This window comes from Sus scrofa, chromosome 16, assembly GCF_000003025.6.
Source record: "Sus scrofa isolate TJ Tabasco breed Duroc chromosome 16, Sscrofa11.1, whole genome shotgun sequence".
NCBI classification, from domain to species: Eukaryota; Metazoa; Chordata; class Mammalia; order Artiodactyla; family Suidae; genus Sus; species Sus scrofa.
In genome coordinates, this window is record NC_010458.4 from 28,039,212 (window position 1) to 28,057,169 (window position 17,958).

The window sequence follows — 17,958 nt, forward strand, 5'->3', positions numbered from 1 at the left end:
GGCCGCTCCCGTGGCATATGGAGGTTCCCAGGCTAGGGGTTGAATCAGAGCTGTAGCCACAGGCCTACGCCAGAGCCACAGCAACGCGGGATCCGAGCCGCATTTGCAACCTACACCACAGCTCACGGCAACGCCGGATCGTTAACCCACTGAGCAAGGGCAGGGATCGAACCCGCAACCTCATGGTTTCTAGTCGGATTTGTTAACCGCTGCGCCACAACGGGAACTCCTTTTTATTTTATTTATTTATTTATTTATTTTTGTCTTTTATCTTTTGGTTGTTGTTGTTGTTGTTGTTGTTGTTGTTGCTGCTATCATTTCAGTGATTATATTCTTCATCTCTGTTCTTTTTTTAAATTCAAATACTTCTAACTTGTGGTTCTCTGCATCTATTCTCCTCTTGAGTTCTTTGATCATCTCTATGATCATTACTTTGAACTCTTTCTTGGGTAGATGGCCTATCTCCACTTAACTTAGTTTTCCTTCTGGGGTTTTATCTTTTTCCTTTGTCTGAAACATATTCCTCTGCTGCCTCATTTGTCTAAATCGCTGTTTGTATTTTTGTGTATGAAGTATGTTAGTTACATTTCTTGACCTCGGAGAAGTGGCCTTTTGTAGGAAACATCCTGTGCATCCCAGCAGTGCACTTCCCTCTCATCACGCAAGCTATATGTTCTAGGGATTCCTGTTAAAAGGACTAACTGGGTCCTTCTGTTGTGGCAGACTATGTGGGTGGTCTGGTAGGCTTGGTTGACCCCTAGGCCCATTGGTTGCCAGGCCATGCCTTGTGTGGATTCTGCTGGCTACTGCTTAGTGGGGCCTGGTCACAAAGTAGCTCATTATAGAACCCTAGGGGGTCCTGGGGCTAATGCTGGCTCACTGGTGGACAGAGTCAGGGTCCAAAAGATTCTGGGGTTGTTGCCTACCTCACAAACATGTGAAGCTAGATCCTGGGGTTAGTCTTCGACTACTGGCAGGCAAAAGCTGCTTCCCAGAGTCTGACTGCAGGGCCCAGGGATCCCAGAACTTGTTTCATATAACTGGCAGGGGGAATTACTGACATCGTTGGGTATGGGGTCTGGAGTGTCCCAAAGGTTGCGTTGGCCTACTATGGGCAGGGCCAGAGCTTGGCTGATCCTAGGATAAGGTCTGTCTTTCTGTTAGCAGGCTCAGACCACAGGCTGAAGGATTGCAATTTCCTGCTTCTGGTGTCTGCCCCCTGGTGGGTGAGGCTGATCCAGAGGCTATTACAGGCTTCCTGGCAGGAAGGGCCAGTAACTGCCAACTGGTGGGCAAAGGTGAGTCTTGGCCCTCTCATGGGCAAGGCCATATCTGGGGGTGTGTCTAAAGGTGTCTATGAGCTCAGGAAGTCTTTAGTTAGCCTGTCTGCTTATGGGTGGGGCTGTGTCCCCACTCAGTTACTTGTTTGGTCTGAGGTTTCCCAACATTGGTGCCTATAAGCTGTTGAGTGGAGCCAAGTTTTGGTGCAATGAATCAAGATGGCAGCTGCCAGCAGCAGTGTTCACATGTTGGAATTCTCCCCAATATGCCTGCCACCAATGTCTGTGTCCCTAGGCTGAGCCACAGCTACCCCTCTGACTCTCTAAGACCAGCAGGTAGGTCTGGCCCAAGTTCCTGTCAAATTAATGCTTTTGCCCTGGGTCCTATTAGGCTCCTGCAATTAAGCCCCATTGGCCTTCAAAGCCAAATGCTCTGGGGCTTGTCCTCCTGGTGCTAAAACCCCAGGCTAGGAAGCCTGACATGGGCTCAAAACTCTCACTCCCTAGGAGAAGCTCTATAAGATAATTATTCTCCAATTTGTGGATTGCTCACCTAGAGGGTATGGAATTTGAATATATTGTGAGCTCACCCCTCCTATCCATCTGGTTGTGGTTCCGTCTTTGTCTTTAGTTGTAGATGATCTTTTCTGGTAGGTTCCAGTCTTTTTCATTGATGGTTGTTCTGCAGACTGCTGTGATTTTGGTGTGCTTGTGAGAGGAAGTGAGCTTAGGATCCTTCTACTACACCATCTTGGCCACTCTGCTAAATCACATTTTTAACTGTTTCTACTAACATTCATTGTTAACTGTTTGCCAGGGTATGTCACTTACCATACTCATTTATTCCCCCCAACAACCCTACGAGGGAAGAGGGAAGTAATGTTACAATGCGCATTTTACAGATGACGAAATAGAGACTTAAAAGTGCTCTGCCAAGACCACTTTAAATACTAGGATTTAAACTCTGGTCTTCTGATTCCAATCTTGAACAGCAATGTTATGCCACCTTCACTTACAGCAAAAAAAGTTAAAATTTGTCTTTAATCAGGAATTACTGATACCTTACTGACATAAGTGAGACAACCTCTGAGTACTTGGTAAAGGACTTGATACTCAATAGGAAGAAGTAATCATTTCTTATTCATTCAACACATATTTGCTGAACACCTACTAGGTTAAGCCAGGCACTGTTCTAGGCCAGTGGTGAACAAAGCGAAGCCCTTACTCTACAAGTTTATATTTCTTTTCTGAAGTGTTTACAGATCATAAAATGTAAACAGTAGGTAAATCTGGTGACATGTAGAAAATATTATCTGAACTGCCATTTCGAGCTTAGTTCATTTTCAAGACTAGTCAGGTCACTATGCAGCTGGGTCATCCTGTACAATAGGTCATCCTGAAGCTTCAATAAAATTCCTCAATTTCTCCACCAGGGACGGTGTCCTACTTAGTCCACTGAAGTACACATGTTGGCCCGAGGGACTTGAGGGATGAATGACTCCATTAAAGTCATTCCCTAGGCCTAGGAAGCATCTTACAACTATTCAGCTGTTATGGAGCATCTAGGAGCTGCATATGAACTGTAAAACATGACGAATAGGAGGAAATTTTAAGTGTCTTGAAGAAAGACCCCCTAATACAAAAAGAATTAGGATGGCCTTGAGAATTACCCCCCATTACTTTAAAGCAGTTGGTTAATCTTTCCCATGAGACTTGGTGAAACACATCCTCTCTAAAGCCAGCATGGAACTCCGCAGGTACAGTTAGTGAGCCCTTGCTCTGGGTGCATCCACAGCACTTTGTGATGCCACGTAACGGGGTCAGCAACCTGTCTGGGTGTGCCCTCAGGAGAGTGCTCGATGCTCTCAAAAGTTGGGTAACTGAGCTTTCCTGTTTTAAAGTACAGCTAATCCTCTCTAGCTCTAACAAAATGATGCTGTGAAGATCAATAAAATGGTATTAAAGAAATTTAAAGACCAGAAAAATTAAACATATAGTCTTCTTACCTTTAAAGATAGGGATCCAGCTAGGAAAAAGTGGTCTATATCAATAATAGAGGCTAAAAATCCAGCTAAAATGATTTCTCCAAAGTCAGTCTTCTTCTTGATTCCAATGACTATGGTCCATGACCACATGCCAATCACACAATGTACTGAATTATCTGAGAGGGCACGAAGCCAGTCATTTTGCTGAATTATGGAAAACTGAAGAAGTCTGTCAGCTACTAGGCAGAATATGCCCAGACCAAGGCTAGAAATAAGAGATTCAGTGCTACAAGACTGGAGTAAAGCATGGGTCTTCTCGGTCTCAGATGCCATCACAAATAACGTGTCAGCAGTATATGCTAAAAGCCATCCGGAAACGGCTTATTCTTGTTTACATTCCCAGCCATCCTAAAATAGAAAGAGAAAAATATTAATGAATAATTTTCTGTCATATAATATATAAGCAAAACCATATCAGCAATAACTCTGTAAGTATAGGAATTCCCTTGTGGCACAATGGGTTAAATATACAGCATTGTCATGGCAGTGGCCTGGGTTGCTGCGGTGGCGCAGGTTTGATCTCTGGTCCAGGAACTTCCCCATGCTACTGGTGTGGCTTAAAAAAAGGAAGAAAAATTTTACAAGTGTAAAACCAAGTCATAAATACTGGCATTTCTTTTACTTTTCTTTTTTTGTCTTTTGTCTTTTTAGGGTTGTACCTATGGCATATGGAGGTTCCCAGGCTGGTGCTATCACTGCCAACCTGCGCCACAGCCACAGCAATGCGGGATCCAAGTCATGTCTTTGACCTGCACCACAGTTCATGGCAACACCAGATCCTTAACCCACTGAGTGAGGCCAAGGATTGAACCCTCATCCTCACAGATACTAATCAGGTTCATTAACTGCTGTGCCATGATGGGAACTCCAGTATTTATTTTTCTTCTGTTTTTTTTTTTTTTGCCATGCTCGAGGCATGCGGAAGTTCCTGGGTCAGATCAAACCCACACCACAGCAGTGACCTGGGCCCCTGTAGTGACAACACTGGATCCCTACTGCACTGCGCCAGAAGGGAACTCCATCTTTTTTACTTTAACTGTTATCAGTAACTTTGTTTCATTTTTCCCAGCTTTATTGAGATATAATTGATATATAGCACTGCATACATTTAAGTGGTGTAATATATGATCATTGGATAAACATATATATTATGAAATGATTACCATGATAAGGTTAGTTAACTCATCCGTGATTTCGCTTGGTTACCTTTTTGTGTGTGTGGTGAGAACATTTAAGATATACTCTCGTAGCACTTTCAAGTATGAAAAGAAATGGTATTTCTTACATTTATATATAATATGCCATGTGGCCCAAAGAGAACAGATTAGCTTTGTAAGAACAACAGTTTAGATGGTAGAGTGTATCAAGGAAAATTTAAGAAAGCCACTGATTAACCTATTACTTTGAGGTCACCAAATAGTTCTTTCTTTCAACAATGTGTACTACACAGTAATGGCATCCAGTGTCTCTGTGGACCAACAACTACTTTCTGTACGTCTTCTGATAAGCATCTCATTCCTTTGGGAAAACTGCTCATTACAATATCCAAACTCTGGAGCTGACCAATTAGAATTCTCTGTCTCCTTTATTAGTAGTAGTGATTGGCTAGCAATTACTAATTAGCAATACTTTTACAGCACTAATTAGTAGTGAGTACTCTGGTGATGAAGGTGACCTGGGCGGGGCCAGAATCCTTTCCAGAGGTTTTCCAAGTGGTGCTTCTTACAGACCATGGACTTCACTACATGGAACAGCCTAGGAAAAGAGAATCATAAGGACATCAGGTCCACAGGTACAAACTCAAAGGGCCGCCCAGGCTCCTGCAGTTCACCTTTCATGTCTATGAGGTACCTCAGATTTTTCCAGTAAATCCCTATTTTCTTTCTGTTACTTCCAAGCAAAGAACCTTAACTGATATAAAAAGGCATTCATGGAGTTTCCGTCATGGCTCAGAGGAAATGAAACCGACTAGGAACCAGGGAGGTTGCGGGTTTGATCCCTGGCCTTGCTCAGTGGGTTAAAGATCTGGCATTGCTGTGAGCTGTGGTGTGGATCGTAGACGAGGCTAGGATTCCAGTGTTGCTGTGGCTCTGGCGTTGGCCGACGGCAATAGCTCCAATTAGACCCCTAGCCTGGAACCTTCATATGCAGAGGGTTCGGCCCTAGAAAAGACAAAAAAAAAAAAAAAAAAAAAAAAAAAGGCATTCGTGAGTTCCCATTGTGGCTCAGTGAGTTATGGACCAGATGTCTCTAAGAGGATATGGGTTTGGATCCCGGGCCTTAGCTCAGTGGGTTAAGGATCCAGTGTTGCTGCAAGCTGTGGCGTAGGTCACAGATGGAGCTCAGATCCGGTGTTGCCATGGCTGTGGTGTAGGCTGGCGGCTGCAACTCCAATTCAACCCTTAGCCCAGGAAACTCCAGATGCCACATTTGCAGGCCTTTAAAAGAAAAAAATTAAAATTAAAACCCCACAGTAATAAAAAATGTGGCATCAGTATGAAGATGGACAAATAGATCAATTCAACAAAACAGAATGGGATCCACATACTGGGAGGAGTCTGACTCCACCCTCCCCCGCCCTCTTTCATCTCAGCGTAGAGTGCACTATTTCACAAGATGAGATTTTTGTCATTTAAATTATCTTATTCTTTATTATGTAACTTTAACAAATGAGTTGATCTGTTTAAAATATGTCTACTCAAGTTAATTAAAATAAGCTTTTCAAAAATGTATTATAACAAATGTACTGTAAATAGAATAAAGACATGCTATTCACTGTATAGATTTATTAGATGCCTTTTTTAAAAAGTCTGAAAACTTAAAAAAATATATAGGTATATCCACATAGGGAGCTCCCTTCGTGGCTCAGTGGCTAACGAACCCAACTAGGATCTATGAGGATATGGGTTCGATCCCTGGCCTCGCTCAGTGGGCTAAATATTCTGCATTGCCATGAGCTGTGGTGTGAGTTGCAGATGTGGCTTGGATCCAGCGTTGCTGTGGCTGTGGCACAGGCCAGCAGCTGTAGCTCTGATTGGACCCCTAGCCTGGGAACTTCCATATGCCATGAGTACAGTCCTAAAAAGCAAGAAAAAAAAGAAAGAGATCCACATATACATGGTCAAGTGATTCTGCACAACCACACAAAGGCAAGTCAGTGGAGAAAAGATAATTCCTTCCAACAAATGATGCTGGAATAATGATTTCCATATGCAAAAATAATGAACCTCAATTTATACTTTCCTCCTTATACAAAAATTAACTCAAAATGGATGACAGATCTAAAAGTGAAACCTAAAACTTTAAAACTTTTGGAAGAAAACACAGAATATTTTTGTCCTTGTGTTATACAGAGAGTTCTTAGTAGCAATATCAAAACTTAAGTCTGTTTTAAAAAGTTGATCAAACTTATAGAACTTTTGCTCTTTGAGAATGTTAAGAATATGAAAGGACAAGACAGACTGGGAGGAAATAACTGCATATCTCATATCTGATAAAGGATTTATATATAGAATAAAGAATTCTCAAAACATAACACAAAAACAAACTGATACAAAAATGAGTGAAAGATTTGAAAAGGTACTTTGCAAAGATGATATACAGATGGTCAATAAGCACAAAAAATACGTTCAACATCATTAATTATTAGGGATATGGAAACAAACGCCACAGTGAGATTGACTGTCCCAAATTTTGGCAAGATGTGGAGCAACGGAACTCTCAAACACTACTGGTAGAAATGTAAATGACACAACCACTCTCAGGTTCTGAAAAAGTTAAACATTAACTCCTGTCATGTGACTCAGTCATTCCACTCCTAGGTATTTACCTAAGAGAAATGAGAACAAATATCTGCACAGAGACATGCACATCACCGCTCACAGCTTTGTCTACAGTAGCTCCAAACTGGAAACAGCCCAACTGGATAAACGAAATGGGGGTGGGGGTAGAGTGATACATACAAAAACACAAATGAATCTTAAAATAATACTAAGCCAGACCCCCTTCCCAAAAGAGTACATGGTCAAAATCCATATCATTGTATAACACAATGAATGAAACGTAAACTATGGACTTCAGTCAATAACAGTATATTGATAATGGTTCATTAATTGTGAAAAAATGTACCACACTCATGCAGAGAGGTTAATAGGGAGAAATGTGTGCAGAGGGAGAAGGAATATATGGAAGAACTTTGTACTCTGCTCAATTCTTCTGTAAACCTAAAACTGCTATGAAGTCTATTAATTTTTAAAAAGTAAAATGCAAATATGGAAAAATGTTGTAATTGTTAAATCTAGGTAATGGACATACTTTAATTCATTATATTATACTTTTATGTTTGAAACATTCAGAAATAACGTTTTTTAATATACAGTATGATTCCATTTATGTAAAATTCTAGAAAATGCAAACTAAATTAGAGACAAAGCAGATCAACGGTTGCATGGAGATAGAAGAGGCAGGAAGGATTAAAAAGGAGCATAGGAGGGAGTTACCGTTGTGGCTCAGGAGAAATCAATCCGACTAGTATCCATGAGGATGTGGGTTTGATCCCCGGTCTTGCTCAGTGGGTTAAGGATCTGGCATTGCTGTAAACTGTGGTGTAGGCCACAGATGTGGCTTGGATCCCACATTGCTGTGGCTGTGGTGTAGGCTGGCAGCTGTAGCCTGGGAACTTCCATATGCCAAGGGTATGGCCCTAAAAAGAACATAAGGAAACTGAGGGGACAGATACATTCATTATCTTGATTGTGGTGACAGTTTCATGATTCATAGTTTCATACTTACATGAAAACATATCAAATTGTACATTTTAAATATGTACAGTTTATTACATGTCAATTATATTCCAATACAGATGTTAAAAAATTAGGAAAATATACCTTACTGTCAGTAACAATAGCAGCCTCTCATGTAAAAAGAGAAATCTGAAAACAAGAAAGAGATTATGAAGATAAAAAGCCTGATGGACCAAATAAAAAGTCAATAGAAGCAGTGCATAGTAAATGCTTCAAAAAAACAGTCAGGAGTCCTTGCCATGGCACAGTTGATTAGAATCCAACTGCAGCAACTCAGATTGCTATGGAGGTATGGGTTCAACCCCTAGCCCCGCACAGTGGTTAAAGGATTGAGCATTGCTGCAGTGTAGGTCACAGCTGTGGCTCAGATTCAGTCCCTGGTCTGGGAATTTCCATATACTGCAGGTGTGGCCATAAAAATTAAAAACAAAGAAAACACAGTGAGTAAAAACACTTTCAAGAATTTTCCCAAAGCTTGAGGGAGAAAAAAGACAAAAAGGCATTGAAAGAAAAAACAAATTAAAAAAAAGAGAAAATCCTCAAAAGCTTCCAAGTCCAACAACAACAACAAAAATGGCTATCTGCAAAAGAAAAAATGCGGTTAGGAGTTCCCTAGTGTCTCAGTGGGTTAAGAACTCGACGTAATCTCCATGAGGATGCAGGTTCGATTCCTGGCCTTGCTCAGTGGATTGAGGATCTGCATGGCCGTGAGCTGTGGTATAGGTCGCAGACGTGGCTTGGATCCCGGGTTGCTGTGGTGTAGGCAGCTCCAATTCAATTCCTGGCCTGGGAACCGCCATATGCCAGCCCTAAAAAGGCAAAAGACCAAAAAAAAAAAAAAAAAAAAAAAAATCAGAACACATGTGTGATTTCTGGGGAAAAATAATCAAGGAGCAGGACTTCCAAATCTCTAGGGGAAGAAGAGAAGAATACAGAAAGCTTGCTCACTGCAGTAAAACAGAAAAGGAAAAAAAAATGAAAAATTTACCCCTACCCCCACCCACCAAGAAAGAAAAAAATAGGATCCAGCTGTAGCTCCGGTTACAGTTGTGGTATGGGTTCAATCCCTGGCCCAGGAACTTCACCATGCTGCAGGTGTGGCCAAAACAACAAAACCCCCTCAAAAAAAACTCATCACACACTGTATCTGTTATCTACCAGGTATTGCACTTTTTTTTGTTTTTTGTTTTGTCTTTTTAGGGCCACACCCACGGCATATGGAGGTTCCCAGGCTAGGTGTCTAATCGGAGCTGTTGCTGCTGGCCTACGCCAGAGCCACAGCAATGCCAGATCTGAGCCATGTCTGCAACCTACAGCATAGCTCACGGCAATGCTGGATACTTGACCCGCTGAGCGAGGCCAGGGATTGAAGCTGCAACTTCCCTGGTTTCTAGTTGGATTCATTTCCACTGCGCCACAATGGAAACTCCATGGTATTGCATGTAAATGCTTAAACAGCATTTAGTAAAATGTAACATCTGTTCCTGGAAATCTGCCTATTTAGCCAGTGCAAATAGGTAATTCTTGTGTTCACTAAACATTAAGAGCTGCTAGGTTATAAGAAACCAAATGATGAAAACCAAGAAACATCACCTTAAAGGTCAGAAACAGTATAGATATTATAATATTGTTCCGGCAGTTTTAATCAATGTAATGAAGCAAGGAAAGGAGAGAAGGAGAGAGAAAATGTATCATTACCTTATCAGGAAGAAGAAGATAATAACATTAGTTTGTGAGTGAAATGACTGTCTACCCAAGACAATAAATTGAAAATTGTTAGAATTTAAGTTGCAAAAGGCGGCTAATTCAAGATAAATATATATACATATCAGCAATAATTGTAAGGGAAAAAAAGGGGAAGTGGACATTCATGACGGCAATAAAAAATAGCAAGGAATAAGCTAAACAGGTCATGGGTGTGAAGGAAATGACAAAGGTGTATTATGTCAGTTGGCTATTGAGAGCTCTGGTGGCTGCTCGCTATGCTAATCCAGCTAGGTTGGAGGTGCATTTCCCAGAGTTCCTTTCCCTGTATAGTTCTGGGTAGTCCTGGCCATAGGAGACACTGTACCACTGACTTGGAAGACAGAAGTGAAGCAGCAGCCATATTTTTTTAACTTTGAAGGTTGGCGTCAGAACTGCTATGGAGCTTGTGTGTGTTGTTGCTGATCTGTCTGCTCACTTTGTTGGCACAGGCAAGCAGCTGGGCCTGTAGCTCCTTTAGCTCCCACCATATCTTCCTAAAACTTCTCCAGATCCTGGGCCTGCATGTGCAGCCCCAAGGTCAAGAATACTGGCCTCTCCTGCAGATCACCCAGAGCATCAAAACTGGAGTTGATGCGAGGCCTATGCAGGTTCCATTCTGTCCTTGTTCTCGTCCACATTTACCTTCTCAACTGTCTGTCTATAGCTGATTTTTAGCAGCTCTGGACTCAGAAAGACTCAGAGGCCACAGCCGGCACAGCCTGCTATCCTAGCCCCTGAAAATATACAAGGTCTAAATTTCCTACTTGTTAGTACACAAAGTAGTTCTGCTTCTTTGATGGAACTTAACTGATATATGAGCCAGAACATTTTATTAAGTAGACAACATGGATGGTGTGTGTTATTTTCCTCAAATTAATCTACAAGTTTAATGTAACTAATCAGAATCGTAAAGGGATTTTCTTTTAGCAACTTCACAAATTTTTTTTTTTTAGTCTTTTTGCTATTTCTTGGGCCGCTCCCACGGCATATGGAGGTTCCCAGGCTAGGGGTTGAACCGGAGCTGTAGCCGCTGGCCTACACCAGAGCCACAGCAACGCGGGATCTGAGCCGCATCTGCAACCTACACCACAGCTCACACAGCAACGCTGGATCCTTAACCCACTGAGCAAGGGCAGGGACCGAACCCGCAACCTCATGGCTCCTAGTCGGATTCGTTAACCACTGCGCCACGACGGGAACTCCACAAAATTTTTCTAAATTTCATTTGAGGAGTTCCCGTCGTGGCGCAGTGGAAACCCGAATCTGACGAGTAACCATGAGGTTTCGGGTTTGATCCCTGGCCTCGCTCAGTGGGTCAAGGATCTGGCATTGCCATGAGCTGTGGTGTAGGTCACAGAGGAGGCTCGGGTCCTGCGTTGCTGTGGCTGTGGTGTAGGCCAGCAGCTGTAGCTCCAATTTGACCCCTAGCCTGGGAACCTCCATATGCTGTGGGTGTGGCCCTAAAAAGCAAAATAAATAAACAAAATAAAAAATAAATAAATTTCACTTGAAAGAGTAAATGCCCATAAACTTGGAAAAGCAGAGTAATGGGGACATGGAAAGGGCCAAGACTGATCAAGTGTGTATATGGGGAAGGATATACACACTTGATATATATATGTATAATTCTAAACTGGTAAGGAACAATTATTATTTCACTTAGATCTTGTGTCAGGGTACTTAAGTTCCTGAAACAGAAAACACTCTAGCAGTAAAGGGAAAAAAAATTATCAAAAAGATATTGGGAAATCACAGACTTGCCAGGTTGCAAGAACCAGGTTTCAAACCTATGCCTCAAGCACCTCCGTGAAAATGACAGCAGACACTGTGGTGAAGACCTCCCTGCCACTGAGCTGAGCTGACACTGCCCAACCCATCACCACATATTATCATTGGCATTGCTGTCTGCTGCTGCCATAAAAGATTCTTGGCATACTTGTTTCTTTGCTCTTAATACAAAATTTAGAGTAGGACATTGGCTGGGTCCAGGTCACATGGCCGTACCTTAGTTGCAAAAGAAGTTGGTAAAGATAGTATTTGACCTTTTTTGGCACATATAGTAGGAGAGTTCTTTTCTCCTTTTAGATGCATTAGAAGAGGAATCTCCCATACTAAGCAGGAAATGACAAGTCTGCAACAGTAATGGTAATCAGTCTGTTACAAAAGGCTGTACGCGCTAAGTATTACCAGAGAGTCAATTAATTAGATGAAACCTGAGATTTGATCTTCTGTGCAATGCTCAGGTATATAGAGTTCTTAAACAACTTTAGATTTTAAACCATCACATTCACATGGATTAGGGTTTTGTAACATAGACCAGTTCTCTGGCTAAGAAAAGGGAATCAGCTCCCGCTGTGGTGCAAAGGGATTGGTGGTGTCTTAGAAGCTCTGGGACTAGGGTTCAATTCCCAGCCCAGAACAGTGGGTTAAGAATCTGGCATTGCCACAGCTTCAGCTTAGGTCGAGACTGTGGCTTGGATCTGATCCCTGGCCTGGGAGCTCCACATGCTGTGGGGTGGCCAAAAATGGAAAAGAAAAGAAAAGAAAAGGGAATTAGCCTCATTGACTAGCTGCTTGAAAATTTTCTACAGTCAGATAGATTTTATAATCAGTTTGGTTATAAAATTTGGGATATTTATGTGGATTTGTAAACAGAATTCTACATAGTCCAGCTAGCTAGACGTTTAGAGGAGCGCAAATTAAAATACTGACAGATATGACTATATAAAAATGTAAACTTCTGCAAGGCAAAGTTTAAGACAAATAAATGGAGGAAATCTAGAACATCTATGACAGAGAAAAATTAGGGGATTTACTTTACTAAGGGCTTTTAAAATTAGAAGAAAAAAGTATCCCAATAATATGGACAATGGCTATGAAAAGGCAGTTTGGAAAAGGAAGAAATACAAGCGGTCAAAAAAAAACCTGTTAAAAGACTTTGACTTTAATGCCACAGGTGCAACCCTAAAAAGCAAAAACAAACAAAAAAAAACCAAAAACCCCAAACACCTTTAACTTTATTAATAATCAATTGGATTTAAATTAAAGCAATGAGATTTCATTGTAGGATTGACAAAAGATTGCTCATGCTTTCTGTTAGCAGTGGGGACAGGATCACTCTTAGAGTATTAGCAAGAGCATAAATTGGTATACTTTTCTAGCAGGCAGTTTGACAATATGTATTTGAAATCATTTAAAAATGAGCAGATCAGGAGTTCCCGTCGTGGCGCAGTGGTTAACGAATCCGACTAGGAACCATGAGGTTGCGGGTTCAGTCCCTGCCCTTGCTCAGTGGGTTAACGTCCTGCCCTTGCTCAGTGGGTTAACGATCCGGCATTGCCGTGAGCTGTGGTGTAGGTTGCAGACGCGGCTTGGATCCCGCGTTGCTGTGGCTCTGGTATAGGCCGGTGGCCGCAGCTCCGATTCGACCCCTAGCCTGGGAACCTCTATATGCCGCGGGAGCGGCCCAAGAAATAGCAACAACAACAACAAAAAAAAGACCAAAAAAAAAAAAAAATGAGCAGAGATTTTTGACTCAGCATTTCCAATTCTAGGAATTTGTCCTAAGAAACTATGTAGATAAATACAAAGAGCTACACGTGGATGTTCAGTATGGCGTTAATAAACAATGTGTCCAAAATACAGGACTAGTGAAATGCCTTACAATTATGTAGTCATTAAAAAAATAATTATTCCTATATTTATTGATATAGAAAGATGCTTAGATAATAAATTTAAAAGGTAGTCTATATAGTAATATATAAAATATTACATTTTTGATAAAAATATGTACACAATACATATAAAAATCTGGAAGGCTTTTGATTTGGCTTGTCTCTCGTGGCCTTACATGTTATCATTACTTCTTTTCTCCTTTTTTTTTTTTTTTTTTTGATTCCTTAAAAATTTTCAGTGTCAGAGTTCCCATTGTGGCGCAGCAGAAACGAATTTGACTAGGAACCATGAGGTTGTGGGTTCGATCCCTGGCCTCACTCAGTTTAGGCTCCATCATTGCCATGAGCTGTGGTGTAGGTCACAGACACGGCTCTCGGATCTTGTGGCCGTGTGGTGCAGGCCAGCAGCTGTAGCTCCAATTTGACCCCTAGTCTGGGAACCTCCATATGCTGCAAGTGCAGTCCTAAAAAAAAAAGCAAAATAAAAAAATGCCTTATCATGAACACAAAACCAATAAAGCTACTTTGAGAAGTTAAAGTGAGAAGTAATTAAACTGACCATGATGCTAAACTGAGTTTTTTAAAAATTTTTTAAAATGTAGAAACAATCTATAGCATTATAAATACATATTAATAAAATATTAGAACACATAACATTAATAAACATGAATTGTATGTAATTCTAAGTCAAATTTATAGTATAATATAAAAATTCATAATTATGTATTAGCACATGAAAAGTCTGCATGAAAGATTTCTATATCTCCAGGTGAAATAAACTTATGCAGGTTCCTTTAATTTTTTATTAATGTGAAGAATATTTACTTTGCAAAGGACACTATTTTGTTAATGATACTGGAATCTACAACAATCCTCAAATTCTTAGTCATTTGCAAAAATGAAAATTGTTCTCTAAAGCACTAAGATTGTGTTATAGTCTACAGATTCTTCTAGGATTAGGAAATAATGATTTACAGGTACTTTCAACCAAGACATAGGACCAAAATGCAGAAGAGACCTCCAAGGTCATGAATCCTTTCTATAAACCTCAAGGCTTATTGGAGTTCCCATCGTGTTGCAGTGGTTAATGAATCTGACTAGGAACCATGAGGTTGCGGGTTCGATCCCTGGCCTCTCTCAGTGGGTTAAGGATCCGGCGTTACCTTGAGCTGTAGTGTAGGTCGCAGTCACGTCTTGGATCCCGCGCTGTTGTGGCTCTGGCATAGGCCGGCGGCTACCGCTATGATTTGACCCCTGGCCTGGGAACTTCCATATGCTACGGGTGCAGCCCTAAAAAGACAAAAAAAAAAAAAAAAAAAAAAAATTTCCCTTGAACCAAAGATAAATGTCATTATCTACCGAGCTGGACAAGAACTGGGACACAGGAAGTTTGAATTAACGACCAAGCTAGAGCAGCAGTATCTCCCTTGTTCTTGGTAAGCCATGACCTGTAAATGAGCCCTAAAGATAAAGAAGGCTTATCAGGGGGCTGAGTGTGAGGAGAATATAGGCTGGGCACATACTACACAGAGGCCTAACAGAAGAGCTCTTTTGCCACTCAAAATTATGCTTATATATATGCATTAAATTACCAATTTATTGTTAAATCTCAACCCAGAAAGCAGAGAAAAAAGGTCTTTATCCACCAAATTACTTGATGTCTCTATTAAGCCATGGTATTACTTCATCTTTTATCACAAAATATATTTGAATGTTACCTTATATTTAACTTGAAGAGTTCAGATACCAAAAGGATTTGATAGCTAATAAAGTGTCACCAGCAAAGTGAAACATGAACAGATCACTTAAAGTATTTCACTGATGGATGATCCAAATTTAAAGTGACTTGAAAAAGAAAAGCTTGCTGTTTACAAAACAACTATAGAGTAGTTTATGAATAAGAACAGATACACATAATGGGCACACAAAATACATCTGCAATGGAAAGTTTAAATAGCTTGCTTGATGAGAGGAACAAAAAGCTGACTTAAATGAACTCAAAGGCAGATCCGTAAGCCCCAGTCAAGCCTTCAGATGTCTGCAGCCCTGCCAACATCCTGACTACAACTTCATGAGACCCTGAGTAGAACGACTAAGCTAAGCCTCTTCCAAAGTCCTGGTCCACAGATACAGTGAGATAATAACTGTTTACTGTTTTTTTGTTTTGTTTTTGTCTTTTGTTTTTTTAGGGCCGCACATGCAGCATATGGAGGTTCCCAGGCTAGGGGTCTAATCAGAGCTGCAGCTGCCAGCCTGCGCCAGAGCCACAGCAACGCAGGATCCGAGTCATGACTGTGACCTATACCACAGCTCATGGCAACACCGGATCCTTAACCCACTGAGCAAAGGCCAGGGATCGAATCCATGTCCTCATGGATACTAGTTGGGTTCATTAACCACTGAGCCACAATGGGAACTACAACTGTTTACTGCTTTAATTCTCTAAGTTTGGGGATAATTTGTTATGCAGCAATAGATAGCTAAAATAGTAGTTTCTATGTTTCCAGTTTCAAGAAAGATATAATTATGGTCCTGGAAACACATCTATTCCACTCCAACTATTGGTACAGAAATTTAGATTAGGTTATGGTTATGAGAAATTTAATAAGTGTACTTCCTCTTATTTATTGTCTCCGACTACAGCACCAAAGTTCCATTTTTGTTGTTCACTTTTCTTCCCATTTCTGCTTCTTGCTCCAACCCCTACAAACAGAATGTACTCCAGAACCTCTTAAACTGTAAAACAGCTTTATGTTTATTTTACATATTCACTTTTGGGGGGCAGGTTCCTTAAAAGCAGTAATTATAATTTTCTTTTAAATCTGTCATGCCTGAAGCTAATGTGCTCAAGGTGTTTAAGTATTTCATTATACCAATCCAAGGGGTAAGCAGGTAAGCACTCCTCAGCCTGTGAACTAAATATATTTGTAATGATTTCTCTGCCATAACAGCCAGTTACCCAAATCATAAATATCTCTCTATGACTTGCAGGATCCACTTTCTTCAATGGCCAACCTCTGCCAAACCCCTTCCCCATTAGAGTAAAATGCCATCAACCATGAGGACTTGAAAGTATACTTAGTAGTAAGTAACCTTCCCTATTCCCTTTCCTTAACTCCATACCTACTTGGCCAGTTACTTTAATAACACACTACCGTACACTGTTAGTAATCTCTAAGACGTTATTTCTACCAAAACAAATAAGAGGTAGCAGATTCCCAGAAGAAATATCCTCTTCTGCTTCATCCTCTTCCTTACCCCCAACCCCCATCACATATTTACAAACACCCGAGGTAAAAGTACGGTCTAAAATCCGAAAACTACCTTTTTTATGCTTTACAAATAAATCTTCATTGAACTATAGTTGCTGTGAAATGTTATATTCAATTTCTTTAAAGCTCTAATAGCCAAAGCAGATGCCAAATCTAATGCAGCTAATTTGCAAAGAAAGAAAATAAACAAATCTTGCTCACTTTCCTGGACACTTTTCATAAAGTGCATAAAAATGTTTCATTTCTATTGCCATTAGGAATAAAACATACAGTTCTGAATTTCGACGTTTAAGTCTTATCAAATTCCCAAAGTCATTCTTTCCTAAGTTTGGCATGAAGCGATAATTTTTAAAATGTCTATTAAAATGAAAAGCCCGGGCGTCTGCAGGGAAGGGAACATGTTACAGTCATCTTAATCACGCCTCCTAGGAGCCCGGGTGCATTCAGGGCCCTGGTGCCTAAGTAAGGATGGCAAAGGGCAACTCTGGCAAGACCCGCGGCACCCTGCCAAGAACCAGGAAGACGCCAGCGGGGCAAAGCCTAGACAAGGGCTGGACCCTATCGGATTTAGAAGGCAAAACGAAAACGGAGGGTTGTGCAGAGAGATCCCAGGGCCACCCGCCAGTGCCGGTTCTCTCGGGTCCCACGCGCCTGCTGCCCCTCCACGCCTTCACCATCGGGAACTCGGACCTTCTAGACCTCAAGTTCAGGTGGTCCCCGCCTCGGGCCTCCCACCTCAGGACGCAGTTTCACAGAGTCCATACAGTCCCCCTACCGCCCGGCCCTTGCTGAAGATCAGCCGCACCCACCATCGGCTCTCCACGCTGTAGCCCGCGTTCCCCTCCCTCCTCGGTCAGTACCATTGAGACGCCGAGGGCCAGAGCGGCTCCAGCCCGCAACGCTGGCAGAGAGGACGCTGGGATACGGCCCGGCTCTGAGCCGGCCGGAGCGCTGAGTGTTTTTAGTTAAGGGGATGGGTACCTCGAGTGTCCCCCAGCATCCTGCTCCCCAAAAAGTAGCCTTTGGGACGAAGGGGATGAAGTAAAAATGCCTTGTTTCATTCTGTTGAACCTGAGGATTTGTTCTCAGCCGATGCCGTCCATAGATCTAGCCGCCGACACACCCAACAGCGCGCCCAA

General features: G+C 41.6%; 1 protein-coding gene across 13 annotated transcripts in view; it reads right to left on the bottom strand.

Annotated features, from left to right (window-relative positions):
• The window catches only part of TMEM267 (transmembrane protein 267), a 33,233-nt gene that overhangs the window by 11,811 nt on the left and 3,464 nt on the right, over positions 1 to 17,958 (bottom strand). For 2 of the 13 annotated variants that reach the window (XM_021077021.1, XM_021077023.1), the window contains exon 2: positions 3,287 to 3,673. In XM_021077021.1, the coding sequence (XP_020932680.1) occupies positions 3,287 to 3,598 (312 nt within the window). In that variant the 5' untranslated portion in view covers positions 3,599 to 3,673. The other 11 variants (XM_021077015.1, XM_021077016.1, XM_021077013.1 and 8 more) reach the window with 11 other exon arrangements.